The sequence below is a fragment of the Oreochromis aureus genome, linkage group 8 (genome assembly GCF_013358895.1).
Source record: "Oreochromis aureus strain Israel breed Guangdong linkage group 8, ZZ_aureus, whole genome shotgun sequence".
Classification (NCBI taxonomy): Eukaryota; Metazoa; Chordata; class Actinopteri; order Cichliformes; family Cichlidae; genus Oreochromis; species Oreochromis aureus.
In genome coordinates, this window is record NC_052949.1 from 29,523,008 (window position 1) to 29,542,535 (window position 19,528).

General features: G+C 40.1%; 1 protein-coding gene across 1 annotated transcript in view; it reads right to left on the reverse strand.

The window, feature by feature from the left end:
* Nucleotides 1-19,528, reverse strand: part of ryr2a (ryanodine receptor 2a (cardiac)) — a 268,931-nt gene that overhangs the window by 99,980 nt on the left and 149,423 nt on the right. The window contains 17 exon segments of the mRNA XM_039616258.1: nucleotides 2,090-2,253; nucleotides 2,826-2,966; nucleotides 4,239-4,329; nucleotides 4,504-4,724; nucleotides 5,184-5,353; nucleotides 5,463-5,583; nucleotides 6,188-6,296; nucleotides 7,087-7,273; nucleotides 7,378-7,513; nucleotides 11,115-11,218; nucleotides 12,401-12,533; nucleotides 12,773-12,887; nucleotides 14,210-14,355; nucleotides 15,244-15,371; nucleotides 15,512-15,655; nucleotides 15,813-15,918; nucleotides 17,849-18,049. Of these exon segments, the coding sequence (XP_039472192.1) occupies nucleotides 2,090-2,253; nucleotides 2,826-2,966; nucleotides 4,239-4,329; nucleotides 4,504-4,724; nucleotides 5,184-5,353; nucleotides 5,463-5,583; nucleotides 6,188-6,296; nucleotides 7,087-7,273; nucleotides 7,378-7,513; nucleotides 11,115-11,218; nucleotides 12,401-12,533; nucleotides 12,773-12,887; nucleotides 14,210-14,355; nucleotides 15,244-15,371; nucleotides 15,512-15,655; nucleotides 15,813-15,918; nucleotides 17,849-18,049 (2,417 nt within the window).

The window sequence follows — 19,528 nt, forward strand, 5'->3', positions numbered from 1 at the left end:
AAATTTCCCCTTGTGGGACAATTAAAGGATTATTCTATTCTATTCTATTCTAAATACCAAGATTAGTGACAGACAGCTTGAATAAGCAGCCAGGACTGTGATCATTACCGTTATGACTGTTCATTTATTGGGAAAGCTTAACTGGCAAGAATTACCAATAGTTTTAAGCACAGTGCCAGAACCTCCTGGTTCTCTCCTACAGCAGCAGTTCACTGACCTTATTAACCATCAAAAATATTTTGAACAAACCGCCAAATATTTCTGGCAGGAAAACACACACACATACATATTGTTGTGCATTTGAGGAGTGTTTAAATTAAAATTTAAAATGAACTACTGCATTGATTTAGTAACCCAAAGGTTAGACACTTTGAGTGACAGGCACCGTCTCTGTTGTTGCATTTGGAGTGTCCATTTCACGGGGTAATGTTATAGTCAGGAGTCAGACAAATGTGATGTACAAATATTAGCAGAAGGCAACTTTGTGCTTTGAGTACTGTCGAATGTAACTATCCATGACTGTGATGCCGCTATGACTGTTCGTTTATTAGCAAAGCCAATGCATACAGTAATTGGCATGGCTGGAATGCCCACACATGTACAGTAGATGCAACGGCAGTACCAAAGCTTCCCTCTCCTGCAGTATGGTAGTGTTTCACTGCCGCCTAAAAATTTAGAACAGAGACCAACATATTTCATCATGACAAGCACATACATTGTTGTTGCTGTCATGGTGCTCTGAGTCTGACCTTTTGTATCGCTAAAAATATACTTTTCTCTTACAGGACCAAGCAATCATCAATTTTTGTTTAAAATTTGATTTTCATGTTTTAATTTAAAAAAGACATTGTAGTACCATGCTTTCATGCCCAGTAACATTACTGAGGAATAACCAAAGAATGCAAGCACCACTTTTTGCTTTGTATCTTGCTTGTTCAGTGTGCACAAACTCTGTTGTTATATTCATAGAACCCCTGATCAATGTAAAAAAAAAAAAAAGGAATATGTGTAGAAATCTGTAAATGAATGAACTTCCATTAGCACTGCACCCCCTGGATGATGCACAAGACATTACACTGTTTTTTATAAAGGCTGCTTGGGAGCGTTAACATTTCTTTTCGCATTTTACACGTCACAGGCAAGGAATATTGTTACAGTCACAGATCAACCAGCCATCAGTCAGGAATCCACCAGGTATCTGTCATGGCCCTGTCAGAAACGAGGTGGTTGTTTTAAGTGGCTGTATCTGTACCTCACGTCTTCGAGGGTTTTTGTCCTAACCCAGAAAAAATTCTGTGATCATACACTTTTAGTGTTGCTTAGCTAACCAGTGAATTCCTTCTTTTTAATAATGTAAAAGATTGTTGTTTTCCCCACTCCTAAAATTGTTCCTATCTCTCTCATATGTTTATTTTAGTTTTTCAACCTGAAGTCCTGTTTGGTAGATATTCACTATTAATACTAACTTGGACACTGCCGATTTAGAAATTACAGAGTCCCTGTTATCACCAAATATAAGTTTGCTACCCAAATCAATCCCTGGATCCTCATATTTGGATGTGCTTGGGGGGGATACTGAACTCTAGTAAAGTGTAAGCATGTATGTGTTTCTTAAATAAAGAATATTAGATAAATAATGTGTGTGTGAGCAAGTTTGAAGTGGCTTATTCAGAGTAGAAGACCACAGACATATCAGTCCATTTACTATTTACCATTGGTCGTGGCTACCAAATGCAACATCTGGAATCAAATGCAGATATTTTCTCTGATTAATTTTTCATGAAATAATAATGAAACAGGCCTCACTTTGCTATGAAACTACTTATCAGTCATTTGTCCAGTTAATTTTGCTCCTTTAAAAATGGGGGAATCTGCATAAAAATGGCTTTGAACAGTTAATGCAATACTTTTGTTAACCTCCTTGAATTAAAGCTGAAAGTCTCTACTTCATGATGATTGTTTGATTTAAAATCCATCATGTTGTATACAGAGGCAAAACAACAAGACATGTATCATTGTCCACAACATTCTAACCTGACTGTAAGCCAAACAAGTAAACATGTTACAAAGAAGAAAAAGATGTACATACTTGGTGGTGTCTGCAGGCTGTGGTGTGAAGTTTCCTTCTGAGTCCATAGACGACTGTTTCTCCATCATGGCCATGTAGTTGGACTCCATATACTCTGGAGGAAGAGCTCCAGCCACAGCACTAAGACATGGCAGCGCCAGTTTAAATAGCTCCTGGTCGTACTGCTACATTACAACACATACACAGTATGTAAGTGTGTTGCTTCATACATTATTGTGAACATTGAAGGCTGTCTGTTTCTCGTTTGTTTAAAGCAAATAAACTTGGGGAAGATTCAGAATCTGTCATGAGGGTGAAGTGAGGATTGAAATAGAGAATTCCAAAGCAGGCACAGCGAATAAATTATTAGTTTTATTAAATTTATCTATCCAGCGAAAATTAGGGAAACATAGGGGGAAGAGACAGGCAGGAGTGGGTATACTTGTCTCCCTTGCTCCCTGCCTCCTCTTTCCCAATGGGCTTGGAGGACGAGAGGGATGCTTCCCCGTACCTTCGGGTCAGAGAACGGTTCCTGATTGGTGTTTGTGCTAATGTGCCTAATGAGAGGCCCAACATTCTTTTGGAATCATTGGTTGGTGTACGCACCATCTATGGACTCTATCGTCTTGCTGATAGTAGGCAAAGACGGTAAAACTCGGAGAAGAGTGAGTGGGAAGAATGGCCTTGTTATGCTTGTCCATAGAAGTGCGACACTAACCTATATGCATTCTTTGAGCTACTACTAGACGAGCCTCACCTTGTGGGACAGGGCATCAAATATTCCCCAGAACATTTTCCTAGAGAGGTGCAGCTCTTCATCTGATGCTACTCCAAAATTGCCCCAACCTCCAGCCAAACAGTAGTACTTCCAGCAACGCTCGTAGTGATTGGTCAACAGCTGAGAAGTCAAAAACACATTAATCACTAGTCAATATATGACTAAAGCCAGATGAGTAAGTAAGGTGTTACTGTAATTCAATCATATTTTCCCATAACATCTTAATGCACTAAATCAGTAACAACATTAGTTACTAAGCATACAATTATACTGTTATTTGTGTTTCACGGATTTTACAGTTTTTCCACAAAGGGCAAACAGACAAAAACTACTATCACTTGACTTTAGTTTGTGTGAAAGCAGGATGAAAATGCCAGAGCATGGTAAATGGGCGCACAGCAGTATAGAGTCACTGAGCACAAATTAGACTGATACGATTCACTAATGTACCAGAGGTGGTAAGGTGGTAATACTGACTAGTGCGCATATTTTATAAATCTAATGGTAATTTTGTGTATACTTTTTTTTTGCACTGGGTAAGAACATTTCTATGCTTCATCTGGGCATTTTCAGTGGGACAAACATCATCATCAAAGTGACTTCTTCAGTCTCAGCTGACTGCAGGTTTCCCCAACCTGATAAACATTTACATAATGACTGAAACCAGCAACAATGAACAATGACCAATCAAGTGGGAAATTGACTGATTCTTATATAGCGCGTTTCTACTCTCCTGGAGTACTCAAAGCGCTCTGTACAACATTCACTCAATCTCTATACTGAGCACTTTTCTAACTACATTCACACAGAGTCACACTCCAATGGATACATCGGACAACAACCTGGGGTTAGTATCTTGCCCAAGACATGCAGACTGGAGCCAGGAATCGAACCACCAACCTTCCAATCAGTAGGTGACCCGCTCTACCTCCTGAGCTACAGCCACCCAAGGAATCAAGCAGGTCATTTACATGAAAAGACCATCTCTGAATCGAGGAGGGGGGCCTAAGGGTACATCTATCACGATCGTACAATGCTGTGATTGCAGCCATTCCTCAACTCTCTGTGAATGGTACTCATGGCCATTGATCAATGAGCTTTGATCAGTAGTTGTTGATCAATGGAACTGAATCAACCTTTTGGCATATTAATGAATGTTCCCCACTGTATGTAAAACATACACACAGCTGAGTGGTAATTATGTGACAATGCATCTTTGGCCATGTTATAGTGTACTGCAAATGTAATGTAATGAGTAGTAATTGCATTCTTCGGGGAATAATTAAGTAACAAAAACTAAAAAGTAAGGTGTAATAAATTATAAATTTTTTAACAATAACCTGAACACTGATTCCTACACATGCAAACTTTGTTTTTGACTTCATTTCTCACCTTCAGAGGCATCTTGGTGTGCTCATTAAGTAGAGGAACATCAAACACCAGCCTCCTGAGTAGGTGCTGCATCATTGAAGGCCTTAGCTTACTGTACATTAAAAGGAATCCATACGTTAGTGGAATGTACCATCTCTGATCAAGAGTCAAACACATGATCTATAGCATGTGCTTTTAAAAAAAGGTAAACTAAATCATAAATACTCATTAAAGGTTATCATGTCTTGTACTCTGACTCATATGTACATGTATGTCTTCATCTTACCCACAAACAGCAAGCAGACACTCCTCTATGGAGTCCCTCTGAGCTTTGGTGAGGCAGCAGCCTTTGGACAGGCGATAAACCGTATGAAGCAGGGAGTCAATTAGTGAGGCGAACGGCTCCGTCCCCGCAAACAGTGGCGCACATTTAGTCAGGAGAGGCAGCACTGCTGTACACAGATACCTGTTGAGTGCCAGTGCCATGTCTGTGGCACTCAGAGCAACCTAACACAAAGAAGGAGAGAGAAACAATAACAATGTAATAGAGAAACTACATGTGTGGCATGTACATATGTTTTTATACCTCTGGGGGAATATTATACACAGTGAATAAAACGTGTATTTGTGCCAAGCTATCTACCAGTAAGAAACAATATCAAAGTCTAACAGGTTGTCTCACAAGTGAAACAAGGCCAAGTGTCATGTTCCCTGGGCCCTGGACCTATGGGCTTTTTCTGGAGTTTTTCTGTTTTTTAGTAGTGATTAACTTTGTATTTTGGTTCTCTTTTTTTGTTTGACATTTATCCTTCTGTTGTTGGTTTCCCTGTTTATTGCTGGCTCCCTGGTTTTTGTTTGTGGTTCAGTCTTGACTCCTTGTTAGTTTACCTTTCTGTCTTTTTGTCAAGTTCGTATTTCTGTTCCTGAAGAGAAAGAAAAGATGCATACACACAGACAGGAACTTACAGTGTCCAGAGAGGCAGCAGACCTCAGGTCTGGTAAGAACCCAACCTCCAAAAGGTGGAGAAGAAAATTCTGGTCTTCTATACCATAGACACGGTCCAGGAACAGCACCATGGCTGCTTTGTGGTCTGGGCAGAAACCTGCTGACATGTCCGGCTCCACAACCAACCCATCTGTGCATGCACACCAACACAATTCAATTCTTGATTGCTGATATTACAGGATCAGTTACTGTTATTACATTACTGGATTAGATCTCATCATGTCAGATGACTTTCTTACCTTTAGCCAGGTTAGGCATAGAGAATGGAATACTGATGACTCCCACCAAGTCTTCAATAGGAATAAGAGACCTCAAAATGGCTCTGATACGGATAGCTTCACCTTTACCAGCATGGATCAGCTAATAGAAAAGAGGTAGGGCTTAAGTGAGTGCACTATATACGTAAGGCTGCATGTAGGAGTTGTGTACTTTGAATCGCTGGTACTCCACTTCAAGCCCAGCCAGCTCGAAGCCCATAAGACCACACATACGGCCGGCGACAACTCTCATTATCGGTTACTCAATAATCCAAAATATTAAAACAAGCTCAGTCACAAACCCCTCTTACCTGGGAGCTATTATCTGATCTATTGTAGCTATTGTAGAGGATAAAGCTACTGGCATTCTTGCTTCCGGGCAATCGAAAAGTCATTGTGCATGTGGGAGCTAACAATATCTGCAAACAACAACTACAGCTACTCAAAAGAGACTTTGAAAAAACATTATGCTCACTAAAGAGACATGTGGAGCACATTTTTAATCTGTTTTGTGAACGCAGTCAGCTATTCAGACACGATGGTTTACATGCAAATGAAGTCGGAAGAAAACATCTCTCCTCAAACATTTCCTAAGGCATTTTCCACAATAGGACCCTGTAGAAATAGGTCATTGACCAGGACCAGGACGACATAGACATCACAGAGACAGCTGAACAAACGCATGTGTACAGTGCAAAGTAACTCACATGCATCTCTGGAGCACAGCGGCCCAGCAGGTCAATGAGAGCAGCGTAGAAGGTCATGATGGCATTTCCCATGTGAATAGTATCATCTTCCTCTTCCCCTGGCATGTCACTGCTACACACAGACACACAGAGACACACTCTCATATTAAATGCCCCTAAATACTTTAGACCATTTTCTTCTGACCTGTTATGCTCATTTCCCACCCTGTGCTTGTACTGTAGTTACTCATGAACTCAGGATAATTGATTCAGGCTGATGTTTGTCTGAAATCGTTCTTTTCTAAATGGAAAACACAGGAAGAGATAATCTGCTTGAATATTGTTAGTACCGGAAATACGACATGTAGTTTAGGAAGTTACCAAAAGGTGTGCCAATGGAAATTGTGTGCTCAAAGTCATATCCAACTGAACCCTGGGATTTTGTGACAGGCATTCATAACTACTGCAATATATATCTGGACAACAAATTATAATTGTTATGAGTAAGCATTTTGCATGCCCTAATTTCCGAAACAGAAGCAAATTCTAGATCTTAAGAAAATCCCTGAACATTTAACAGGTTGTCGACAAGCCGTCTAGACTTGGCAGTTTAGGTTCATGAACAGACCTTCATAAGGAATTTAGTCTACCAGGCAGACCAAATGGAAACAGTCAACATGATTGTGCTATAGAGCACTTCCTATTAAATGTGAGGTCTTCCTTGCCAGTGTCGCCAAGTGCTGCTTATAGGGAATTATCTGACAGCTGGTATCTTGAGTGTCTGGAGATAACTGCTGCTATGAATGGGTGCTGTATAAATATAAAGGAAATGTATCCTTGCCTTTTCAGTACAACTGATTTCTGTCAGTGTGAACTTTAATATGTATATGTAAGTAATCAGGTTAGAAGTGTTGTCATACAGTGCCTTGCTGCTCTCAGACATAGGAGACGGACCATCTCTGGAGGGATCCTGAGAGATTTTAATGGCCTCCTCCATTGCTGCCAATAACCCGTCACCGCCTTCACCTCGAAGAGCCGGGCCAAAACATTCTGGTCGACGAATAAGGAGCCTTACCACAACATTGGCATTCTCCTCCACACTTTCACCTGGCCACATAACAGGGACAAGTTGCTAAGTTTGTGGTTGCACAAGACACAGATTCCAGTGGAAAATAAATGATCTGACTGCAGTTATATGGTTACATTTTTACCATTGCAGAAGACAGCAAAGCGCAGGAAGTCAAGGTATCGTTCCCCCTCCACAGGGTTCCAGCCAATGTCAGGGTATCCCTTACGGACCAGCATCACACAGCTCTGCAGCCCACACCCAGCTAGATATTGCACCACCTGCAAAAGTAAATTATTATTATTATTATTATTTTGGGTTGTTTGTTTTAAAAAGAACAAATATAGCGCAGTGGAAAGACACCTACAGTTTACACTGAATTAACAGAGATAGACCGAAGCACAAAGGGCTTCAGCAGTATGGGATGCCTGACCCATTGCCATGGAATATTTTGTATGCCCACAGCGAGAGCTTGGGCCACATTACCGGCAGCGGGGACAGATCTACTGTGGTGACATGGGGTGGCATGTGCTACTTTAAAATAATCTCAGTGTGTAGCTTTCTGGATTTTATACTAATAAATTTGTTTCCGGGCAGCATGGTGGCACGGTGGCTAGCGGTCTTTCTGTGTGGAGTTTGCATGTTCTCCCCATGTTTGCGTGGGTTCCCTCCGGGGACTCCGGCTTCCTCCCACGGTCCAAAGACATGCAGTTTGTGGGGATAGGTTAATTGATTAATCTAAATTGCCCATAGGTGTGAATGTGAGCGCGAATGGTTGTCGGTCTCTATGTGTTAGCCCTGTGACAGACTGGCGACCTGTCCAGGGTGTACCCCGCCTCTCGCCCTATGACAGCTGGGATAGGCTCCAGCGCCCCCCGCGACCCTGAAAAGGATAAGTGGAAGCGAATGGATGGATGGAAATTTGTTTCCGGTGCATGTTGGACTCCACCTGGGCTGCCCTTTGTCACCAATTCATAGCCTTTATAGACTATATAGGAATAATGGAAAATCTCAATTTGGTGGCCTCAAGATTTGCTTTATGCAGGTGATGTTTTAGCCCACAGTCACAGTCAGATAAAAGTAGAAACCTTTGGTCAGAATTACTACTCATGTGGTGTAACGTATTGCAAACTCTAAAGCAAAATTCTAATTAGATGACTGTAAAAGTTGTTGTGTTGAAAGCGAAATACATTTAATTTTTGTTATTTATTCAATTTGGTTTAACAGTTGTTATTTTCTGACCTTGATGGACAATTTCATTTTCAACCAATGGGATTTGTTCTCCAGCCTTTAACTGTTTACCGTTTGGTTACGCTGGTAAGGCTGCTTACTAAATATGAGGAACATTGTTGCTGTTGAAAAAGAGGTTGAAAAGCGTGAAGCTGAAGCTGTTTCTTGTGAATGCAAAGTGCTTTGCACTGGCGAGTAGACTTTACAGTTGCAGCTGCTAACCAACATGCTGAAATGTTAACGCCGCTAACTGCTGCTATATAAACTCGTACTCTCTTTTTTCTATGTGGCTTTAGCTTGGAAGCTAAGTACATATTTGCATTCTGTTAACCACTGCTATTATCAATTTGTATAATGACTGGGTATACCGAGTCTGCTGCCTTATAGGAGTAGTACGGATTAGACCTTTGGAACTAATTAAGTTCATTTCATGATTGGTAAGGACCAGATTAATATGCATTATAAAATATATGAATTCGATAGTTGTACACCAAATTAGAAACAGAACTTGAACTTACAAAGGAATACAGAAGTGATTTGGGGATGAAGTTTAAGCCTAATTTTGTACATGCTTTCTTCCTTAAGCAGAAATGTTTATGTATAATTGTCCGTGTGCATGTGAAGTAACTCTGACCTCCCTTTTAGGTCAGGTTTTTTGAGCTGAAGATCAGAAAACCGAGAGTCCACAGAAAATATCATACACCTTCTGGAAATCCACAGTAGAATGATGCTCCTTTATTGCAATGGAGCGAGCCACAGCTCATATGCAACTGAATCTTGCAGCCTGCTTGCCTGAACTGTGGTAGGACAAATTGCAAATTATACATCGATCGCTGCACTGATTTAACCAATAAACTGCTCACTCACACTGATATTTAAAAGACCCGGGTCTGACTTTATTTTGTTTTATGTTTTTGTTTGTCTGCGCACACTCCATTTAATTAATGTATGCTTTATTAATCCCCTGTTGGGAAATTGGTTGGTTGGTTGGTAATTTTTATTTCAACATGTGAACAATATACAGGTACATTTAGAAAAGAAAATAAGAGAGAGAGAAAAAAATATATATATATATATACACTATACAAAATACATACAAAAACACCCCCAAAGAACATTCTGATTAATTTACATGTTGAAAGGGAGTGGGAAGAAGTAAACACTTATTTAATCCCACCCCGTTGCCATAAATTATCAGTTAATATTTAGTCAGCTTCCTTACTGATATAATTTGTAATAGAAATAGTGAACAGATTTCTGATCTACTTTATGCTATAATGTTACATCATGAATTTTTTTTTTTTTTTTAATTGTTATTTATTTTTGTATTTTTTTTTTTATTTTTTTTTTTTTTTAAATAGAGACATTCACTTAATTTCAATATTTTCCTTTTCTTTATAGTTCGAGAAGCTCATATTTTTATAACTCTTTTTGAACTGTTTTATGTTTGGACATTGCTTTAATTCCATATTCAGACTGTTCCATAGTTTCACCCCATGAACAGAAACACAAAAGCTTTTTCTTGTAGTACGTACCTTCCCTGTTTTGAAGTTACAAAAACCCCTTAAATTATAGCTTCCTTCTTTCAAAAAAAACATACTCTGAATATTACCTGGCAGTTCTTTATTTTTTGCTTTGAATAGAATTTGTGCTGTTTGGAATTTCACTAGCTCATCCATTTTCAATATTTCAGACTGCAAAAATAGTGAGTTTGTATGTTCCCTATAACCTGCATTGTGGATGATTCGAATTGCTTTTTTTTGAAGAGTAAAAAGTGAATGTAATGTGGTTTTATAGTTATTGCCCCAGACCTCTGCACAATAGCTTAAGTATGGTGAAACCAGTGAACAGTATAGAATATGAAGTGATGTTCTGTCGAATACTCTCTGCATTTAACCTATTCACTCAGTGAAGCGTTGGGCAGTCACCAATCCAGCCCCCGGGGAGCAGTGTGTAGGGACAGTACTGGATACTGTTGTTGGTTGTAATACAGTGCACAATATTTTAATACAACCAGAGCATTGTTTTAAAATTTCTGTGGTTCTGGTTACCCATCCTCTTGGCTCCTACCAGTGATTCTTAATCTGAAAAGAATAGAGTGCCCACTCCAGGTCAGGGATGAGTTACTAGCCCAGGTTAATATGTATGTGTATATACGAGCTTAACAAGCTAAACGAGCTAGCGCGTTGTCGCCATGCAGCCCCGCGCACGGAACGCTTTTGTGGCATATTCAAAGGTGTAGGAAGATGCTGGAGAAGGTTATACATGGAGCCAAGGCTCATGGAGCCATCTACTTTAGTAAGTTTCTCTGAGGCAACACGAACTTAACAGACCTTAATCTTCCTAAGATGGCGTCTTGCACCCTCGCCAGATTCTCCTGTCTCAGAAAAACCAGGGCCTTCACGGGTGACCCCTTGCACCCTAAATACCACCCGTTTGACCTGCTGCCCCCTGGTCGACACCTCAGGTCAATTAAGTCATAGCTTCTTCCCCAGACTGTATTTTATTCCACCACAGTTGGTACAATTTTGTTTTACATGTACAGTGACAATAACGGGCTCTTCTATTCTATAGGCTAAAGTGACCTCAGAATATCTAATACAGTTTAAAGTTTTCCTTTTTTGTGTGTGTCTAAGTCGTTTTCAGCCTCACCTTCTCCAGGTCTGGCTCTCTTAAAGCAAGGGCAAGCTCATTATTATCCATGACTGATGCTGCAGCCACATCCAGGGGAGTGGATCCTCGCATAGATGGAGATGCTGAGAAGAGGAAAAGACATATGTAAAGTGTATGCAACTATACAAACTTTCACAATAGATAGTCATTTGCTCCAAAGCAACAAACATCCCAGAGCTAGAGAGGGTAGTCTGCCAATCCAAAAGTCAGTAGCAGACTGAGTGGCTGCAGCTAAGGGGGTAGAGCAGGTCAGCCACTAATCAGGAGGTTGGTGGTTCAACCCCCGTCTGCTCTAGTCTTCATGCCAAATATCCTTGGGCAAGATACTAATCCCCAGTTGTTTTACGATCCAGCCATCAGAGCGTGAATGTTAGATAGAAAGCACAGACAGTGCTAATGGGTGAATGAGGCATGTTGTGTAAACCGCTTTCAGTGCTCAGAGTAGAAAAGTACTTTATCAGAACCAGTCCATTTACCATTTACTTAATCCCAGAATGTGTGTTAGTGCGAATGTGTAAATGTGTATTCTAACGTGCTTTGAGCGAGTAGACAAGTTTTATATAAATATACACTGCAAAAACTCAAAATCTTAGTTTATGTGTCTAATTTCTAGTCAAAATATCTCATCACACTTAAAATAAGACACAGTCAGTTACAGAGTAACATTTCAGTGAGATACAGGAACTTATTTTTAGACAGTGCACCTTGGATCTGGAGAATTTTCACTTGTTCCATTGACAGATTTTTTCACTTATTTCAAGCAAAAATATCTTGTATTAAGATATCTAATCTGTGAGCTGTTCACACAGAAGAGGGGCCTGAAAGCTGAAGGCTCTGCCTCCCATTCTACTTTTAAATACTCTAGGAACAACAAGTAAGCTTTGTTCCCATACTTGACACAAACTGTCAACTTTCATAACAAATGCATTCATCTGTGCTCAAGTCCTCCACCAGTTTTTCAGTGTTAATTTTTTCACCCTGACAGAGAGCCCCAAAACGACACCAAGCACATGTTTGTCTTTTTGAGCTCTATGTCTTGTGGGTAAATTGCAACGTCATTCTTCCAGCTTTTACACAACTCTGTAGTTGCTACCCGTCCTCGACTACCAACGTTAATCAACAACAAAACAATTCTGAGCTAGTTCACTTTATTGGCAAATGTTGGTCACCATGCATTGACAATGTCTCCAACATTCCTTCATCTCCTGTTCTCTTCATAATAAATATTCAACTGAGATAATGCTTGTTAGGTCATCATTACTCACCCAGGCCAACACTGCTGTTCTCCAGCAGATAACTCAGATGGTCAAACATGGCTTTCTGGTTCTGACGGCTGATTCGACAGAAGTAACATAGAAAACGACAACAGTTGGCCACCATTTTTGGAAAGGTGATTTCCTGAAAACACACATGCATCACAGGTTGTTAGACAATAATGTCCCTTTATGTTTACTTATCTGAAAATACTTCAGGGGAAAAACATACATTTAAAAACATTTTGTGACGCATAATTTATTTGAAATATAGCAGAAGACAAATGCAACATTTCCCCACTGCTCTACCGTTCTTTATCATGACTCTTGTCTGTGTTCATTTGGGTTGTTCTTGACTATGTCAGCACTATTACTGCTACATACCTTGGAGTCTCCTCCACTGAGCACATTGACCATGACCTCCATAACAGTCTCGTGCATTCCCAACGCTCTCATCAGGTTAGGATGTTGGTAAAACACTTTGTTGTTCATGATATCTCTGAGAGGAAGAAGGATGGATTACATTTAACTGACAACTCAAACTCTTTCATATATTCACTGCTTAATATTTGACCACAGTGTTTTGTTATTACAACAGTGATATTCAGGTTTTGGCATTTAAAAGCCTGAGGTTCATGTGTGCTCATTTTTATTATAAGGCTTTTGGATACAAACCGAGTGAGAACAGTTTTGGGTCGAGTGCAACCAACAATGTCTAAAATGGAAAAAAGAGGCCAGCGCAGAAGTGCTAAATATGTAGTTCCTCAAAAGACCAGACTTCATTTTAAAAGTAACATATTTGAGTTTAAAACCTAACCTCAAACCTAATCTGGGTCACCAACAATGTTGAGCTTAACAAATTTCTTTCAAATGAAACCAGAGTGCATTTTCAAAGTTGCTAGATAATGAGAATTACATGCTTGTGACATTAAATCCACCAAATGACTACAAGGAGATTAATAAGGGGCAAAAGGGATCATTTCCTTGTATGAAGCAAATCACTATATGCCACTAGTGAAGGAGGACCCATCACCTAAAGGAAAAGCAGCAAACAATATTTTGAAGGTTACCTATATGACACATGTGCACATGTATTGTGTAGCTTCAGCTGGACTATAGATGCCAACAGTCATCTGCCAGGATTAGGTGGTAAATGCTACCAAGTCCCACTTTACCTTACCAAACAAGCTAAAGTGGCACTTCACAAGGAAGACAATTTGTTGCTTTGTATTTAAGTGTATAATAAAGTGCTGAAGACGAGGCATAGAATATGTTTGTCGAGTGGTATTAATCCTGACAGGAAAGCTGCTCTAGATCAAGATGCTGCAAATTGTCTGTGAAAATGCAACCAAAAGAAAGACTTGTGCATGAATACAGGTGTTCTTTGGCCACCAGGCTTGCAAACCATTGAAACAAAGCATATAACCCATAGGTAAAGTGAAATTTTGCAGTTTTTTTTGTGTAACCTGTGGCTTAGGTACAGATTATGTGTACCTAAGCCACATCCTTAGTATGAGACTCTTTAAAGTTAGTCTGAGCAGTTACACAAGACGTAAAAGAATACTTGAAGACAAAAGTCCAGCTGTTAGATTTCAAATTCTGAATGAGTTTTTATGTGCCTGTAGGGCATTCTGTAGATAGATTAAAAATCAAATATATACACACATGCACAAAATTGTAATTTCTCTGTGTCTGAACTTTCATTCACCTAAATATTTGTTTTACAATTTTCCTCTTCTTGTTGGGAGTTAAAGCAAAACAAAACAAAGGTAAACAAATCATTCAGACATGCAAGAGCCTGACAGATAAGCGTGCTCTCACCCCAGGCCTCTGATCATCAGTTTCTCCTCCTCTCTTCCCATGCGCACACTCAGCAGAGATCTGATCTGACCGAGAGCCGCTAACAGGTTGATGGTGTCCTCGATTGATACTGAGTTTATAGTGTAGGTTTTAGGAAGAGCCCGCACCTGCACAGACATACTTATACCTTATTAAACTGAGTGACATACATTTAATATACAAGCAGAAGCATTGTTACTTTGCAGACTGAGCATGATATTTCACATCTGTACCTGAAGTAAGGAGAGATAAATTCATACACTGAATTCAACAACTTACATTGTTCTTTTCAAATAACTGTAGTGTTTGTGTGAGAGAGCAATCTGATGTGGGACAGAAGGATTTTAAATTAAATTTTAATTCAAATGTAATTCTTTTAACAGGGATCAAATGAAGATGAGCTAATATAGGAGAAATATGGGCTCTCTTTCAAGTCCCAGTTCGTATTCTCGCTGCACCTTTCTGGATCAACTGAAGACACTTCAGGAAGTTCTTATAGAGCATCACACTGAGATGGGATGTTTCTAATATTAGTGACACTGCGCAAATAAATGAAGAAAGTCCCACATATCTGTTGACTTGTGGGACTTGTTGTACTAGACTTAATTATCTGGTGAATTTATGGCCACATCATCTGAATAAAGCTGACAGTCGGCCTCTGGTGAACTTGTAGGCAGATCATTTATGAAAAGTAGCACCAAGGACTGATCCATCAGGAATACCTATTTTGTTTTTTTTATGGAGGTTTGACTTTTTTTTGTTCAAGTAATCTCTAGTTTGAATATAATACACACTAAAACAGATTGTTTGTTCGTATGTGCATCAGTTGCCAGATTTATTGCTTGGGACCCGAGGAAGTGTGTCACATATGGAGCAGGCTGGACAGCCGCTCCTCATATTTTCCTAAACGAACAACTCTCACATCAGATTGTTAAAAATATACCATGACTATATTGCATACATTTATTTGGGGATTCCAGTGGTATGGATTTTCTGTTCTACTAACACACACAAACCTGTCCACCAATGCCATCATACTGGCGGTGAAGTAGGACGAACATAGCTCTGACCAGCTCTGGATCCTCTATAACTGACTCCTGAGCCCAGCGCACCATCGTATCAGAAATGAGCTGCTGTAAGGTACCTTAAGGAGAAGGACAGAGAAGGAGGAAGAGAGAGCAGGCCAGAGATTGAATGTCCTGAAGTCAAAGGTCTTATTTACTTTTTTTGTACATGTTCCTATTCATTGAGAATTACTGGCAGCTCATTTAAGAATGGCCTTACTGGGTTTCCTGTCTTTTTTTTCCTTTGGCAGGTTGGCCATCTTCTTCTTTAGATAAGCCACTTTCTCCACCAGTGACATGAGTCGACCTCGTATGGTGAAGTCACTGTCACAGCTTATGCCTCTCTCCTCATCCAACTCTATACCTAGCAAAATGGGCAGATCAATGCATGTATGGTATTGTCTACAATTAATGAATATTGACTATACACACATTACTGTTATATTTATTTTATTGATATTACAGCTATTGATCTCTTTCTGGCAACTGTAGTTGATGCAACAGTGTTTTGTGAAACTGACCACAGTGCCTCATCAGATCTTCATGGAAGTCTAGCAGCTGTTCTCGGATGTATTCAGGACAGGGACACTCCTGCTTCTCATCCTTAAAGTTTAACAGCATGTTGATCTGCAGATTGGTAACAGAATCTTTAAAGCAACCATTAGATTTTCAATATAGATCCAAAGTACATACACATGTTTAGTTACAAGCTACAAGACGGCGTGAAAGCTGAAAGCTTTACTACATACATGTTGTGTTTGTGGCAGGACCTTTCTGTGCTTTGCACAAATGAAAGCCTAGAGACCTCAATGAACAGAAGAAACAATGTAAAGATCAGTGGACCAAAATTCTTCCACAACGATGCGAGAGAAAATGGTACTTTTAGGTTATTGCTGGTAAAAGTGGCTCTACAAGATGACTGTTTAGGTTATCAGTGATTCAGGTTATGGTATGGGATCGGTGACAGTTGGTGTCATAAGCACAGCTGACCTAGATGTCCTCTTTTACTCCTAGATGTCCTCTTTTACTCCTCCTATAAACCATCTGTTTTCTCAATTCAAGATGTGAATGCTGGCATGCATGAAAGATTGACCTTTATCTTTTTGGTGTAGATGTACAGCACAGTCTTGTCCTGTTGAGGTGGCTCTTCTATGTTATACCATGCATTTTTGGAGTGGCTGTTTGGTTTCTCCAATGTAGAGGTGTCACCTATCCTCGCTGCACAGCACAGCATACACTATGTTGCTAAGTCTGTGTTTGGAAGTTTTGTACTTGGGACAAACCAGCTTTTGTGTGTGTGGCTGGGTCTGAAGTAAAGTCACTTTTGGAGAAAATTCTCCTGTTTCTCTTACAAACTTGCTAAATAAGAGATGCAGAGTTGTTCTGTTGGTTATTCTGTTTCTCCCTAGCTGGTGTCTGATCGTTTCTGTGCATCTTTGCTGATTTGATGAAATTTCAAATCAGCAAAGATGCACAGAAATCTAAGCCCTTCAGGCTTAGAGGGAACATTTTCTGTCTGGTGACGTAAGGTCCTGATTACTCTAAGTCTGTGTTCCAGAGGGTGGTGGGAGTTAAAGAGGAGGTACTGGTCTGTGTGTTTGGGCTTCCGGTAAACTTCAATGTTGAGGTTTCCATTCTCCTTAATGTGCACGGCACAGTCCAGGAATGGCAAACCATTATCTTTTGTGCCTTCCTTGATGAACTATGTTTTTAACCACTGAGTTGATGTGAGCAGTGAAGGATTCTACTTCTTGGATTTTGATTTTGACCCAAGGGGCATCAACATATCCGTACCAGTAGCTAATACTATCCCTTTAAAAGAGCCAAGAGTGTACTTCAGACCCAGCCACACACTCAGACACAAACTGGTTCATTCCAAAGACAAAACTCCTAAACACAAACTTAACAATGTGGTGTATGCTGTACAGTGCAGCGAGGAATGCCCAGACCTCTACATTGGAGAGACCAAACAGCCACTTCATAAACACATGGCACAACATAGAAGAGCCACCTCCACGGGACAAGACTCAGCTGTTCATCTGCATCTAAAGGTCAAAGGTCACTCTTTTGAGGATGCCAATGTTCACATTTTGGACAGAGAAGACAGATGGTTTGAAAGAGGAGTGAAAGAGGCCATCTATGTCCACTGTGAGCGACCATCTTTGAACAGAGGCGGGGCTTACGACACCAACTGTCTGCCATCTATTATCCAGTTTTGAGTTCCCTCCCCAGATGCCTTAACACCCACTCACATCCTGGGTCTTCTGACCTCAGTATATCACATGATAGTGTGGGGCTAGGTTTCACTATGGGTTCACCCTCAACCTTGGCTAATTGGCTGACTGTTTGCAAAAACTGTATTTCTATACAAAGCCAAATTAAAATAAAATGTGTATGTAAGTCGCCCACTTAGCATTATTTACTGCTCTTCACTGAGCTTTAGCTAGCAAGTGTCCTTTGCTAGGCAACCATTTGAATTACAAAAAATTTCTGTGCAATGAGATTAATAGCAAGTTGAAGCGCTCCTCTAGATCTGACTGTTCTGTGGTGTTCCCACCTGTTCCTGTGGGGGAGATCTGAACTCTTTGGTCTTCTTGGCAGTAAGGGCTGCAGACATGTTGAGTGCCAGCATCACCTCATTGTAACGAAATCGTTGGTTTTCTTGGAGGCAAGCCACAAAGTCATCAGAGAAGGCCACCACTGCCTCGATACGATGGCGCACCTGACAGTCACACAGGTACTGTAGCACATGACACATCTACACACACACACACACACACACACACACATTAGATACAAGCAACTATACATAATTGCTTCAAAGCCATAACATGATGCATAACTGCAGTACATTTTTCTGTCAGGGAATCTGCTTCCCTGCAGACTATCTCTCTGCAGTGAATATTTTAAGGTGTTGTGTCTGGTTTTTCTGTGAGTTTACATACATAAATAACAACTATAACTAATTGTGTGTAAAAGCATGGGATCCCATTTCTAATTACATGGTTTAAAGAAGAAATTTTTAAAAATGCACATAGTGGCCATTAGGAAATTCAATTTCTAAAGTGATTTCGATATTAGGGGAAATGCCAATGCAGAAATACTGCACAACTGAATTGATGTCATTACGTCATTAAAAAGCTTGTTTAAAGCCCAGTACAGAAAATGTCTTGTTTCTGTTTCTGTGTTCTACCACAGCCCAAAGACATGCTTCTACAGATAACTAAATCTAAATTAGATAAGGCTGTCAGTATGAGCATAAATAGCTTTCTGTCTCTTTGTGTCAGCCTTGCGATGAAGTGGTGAACTATTTAGGAAGTACTCCATGTCTCATCCTACGAGAGCTAGAGTGTAGCCCAAAGTAGCTAAGATAACTCATGGATAGGTGGACTCTTGCAGCATAACTAAGTGGTGGTTTAGCGTTAATCGGTCCACCCCTAACTATAAGCTTTACCAAAAGGGAAAGTTTTAAGCCTAATTTTAAATGTATAGAGAGTGTCTGTCTCTCTATATAAAACCAAACAGGGAACTGGAAGAGGGACCTAATAGCTGAGGGCTCTGCCTCCCATTCAGATTTTAAATACACTAGAAACCCCAAGTAAGCCTGCAGTCTGACAGAGAAGTGATCTGTTAAGAAAATAACAGATCACTATTGTTAAGATTGGTCCCAGCTTCACGTGTCTGCGTTTGGGTCCTCTCTTCAAGACACGAGCTGCACACACAGATCATGATAGCAGTGCAGTGGTTTGAATACCTACAGCATGCTCTAATCGCTGTAATAAAATATTATGGTCAATAGCATCGAATGCTATTGGACAAGGAAAGAGATGAGTCCACTGTCAGAGGCCATAAGAAGATCATGTGTAACCTTCACTAAAGCTGTTTCTGTGCTGTGATGAGCTCTGAAATCTGACTGAAACGCTTCAAATAAGCCATTCCTCTGCAGATGATCTGTTAGCTGTGCTGAGTACAAACCTAGGGTGGTTTTTATTTTCTTCAATCAGTGATAAATAAAAAGATGTTCCAGCTTTATAGAGGGATTGAATATGAAGGAGCAAACTATTTCTCCAGGCTAAATGATGATCTTCTCAATTACTGAGACATCATTTCCTCTCTAGCTTACGTGTTATCTGCTTTAAGGTGCATATTTGAGAGTTATACCAGGGAATCAAGTACTTCTGATTTAAGGCTTTCTCTTTCACAGGATCAACAGTATCCAGAGTTGTACGAAGTGAAG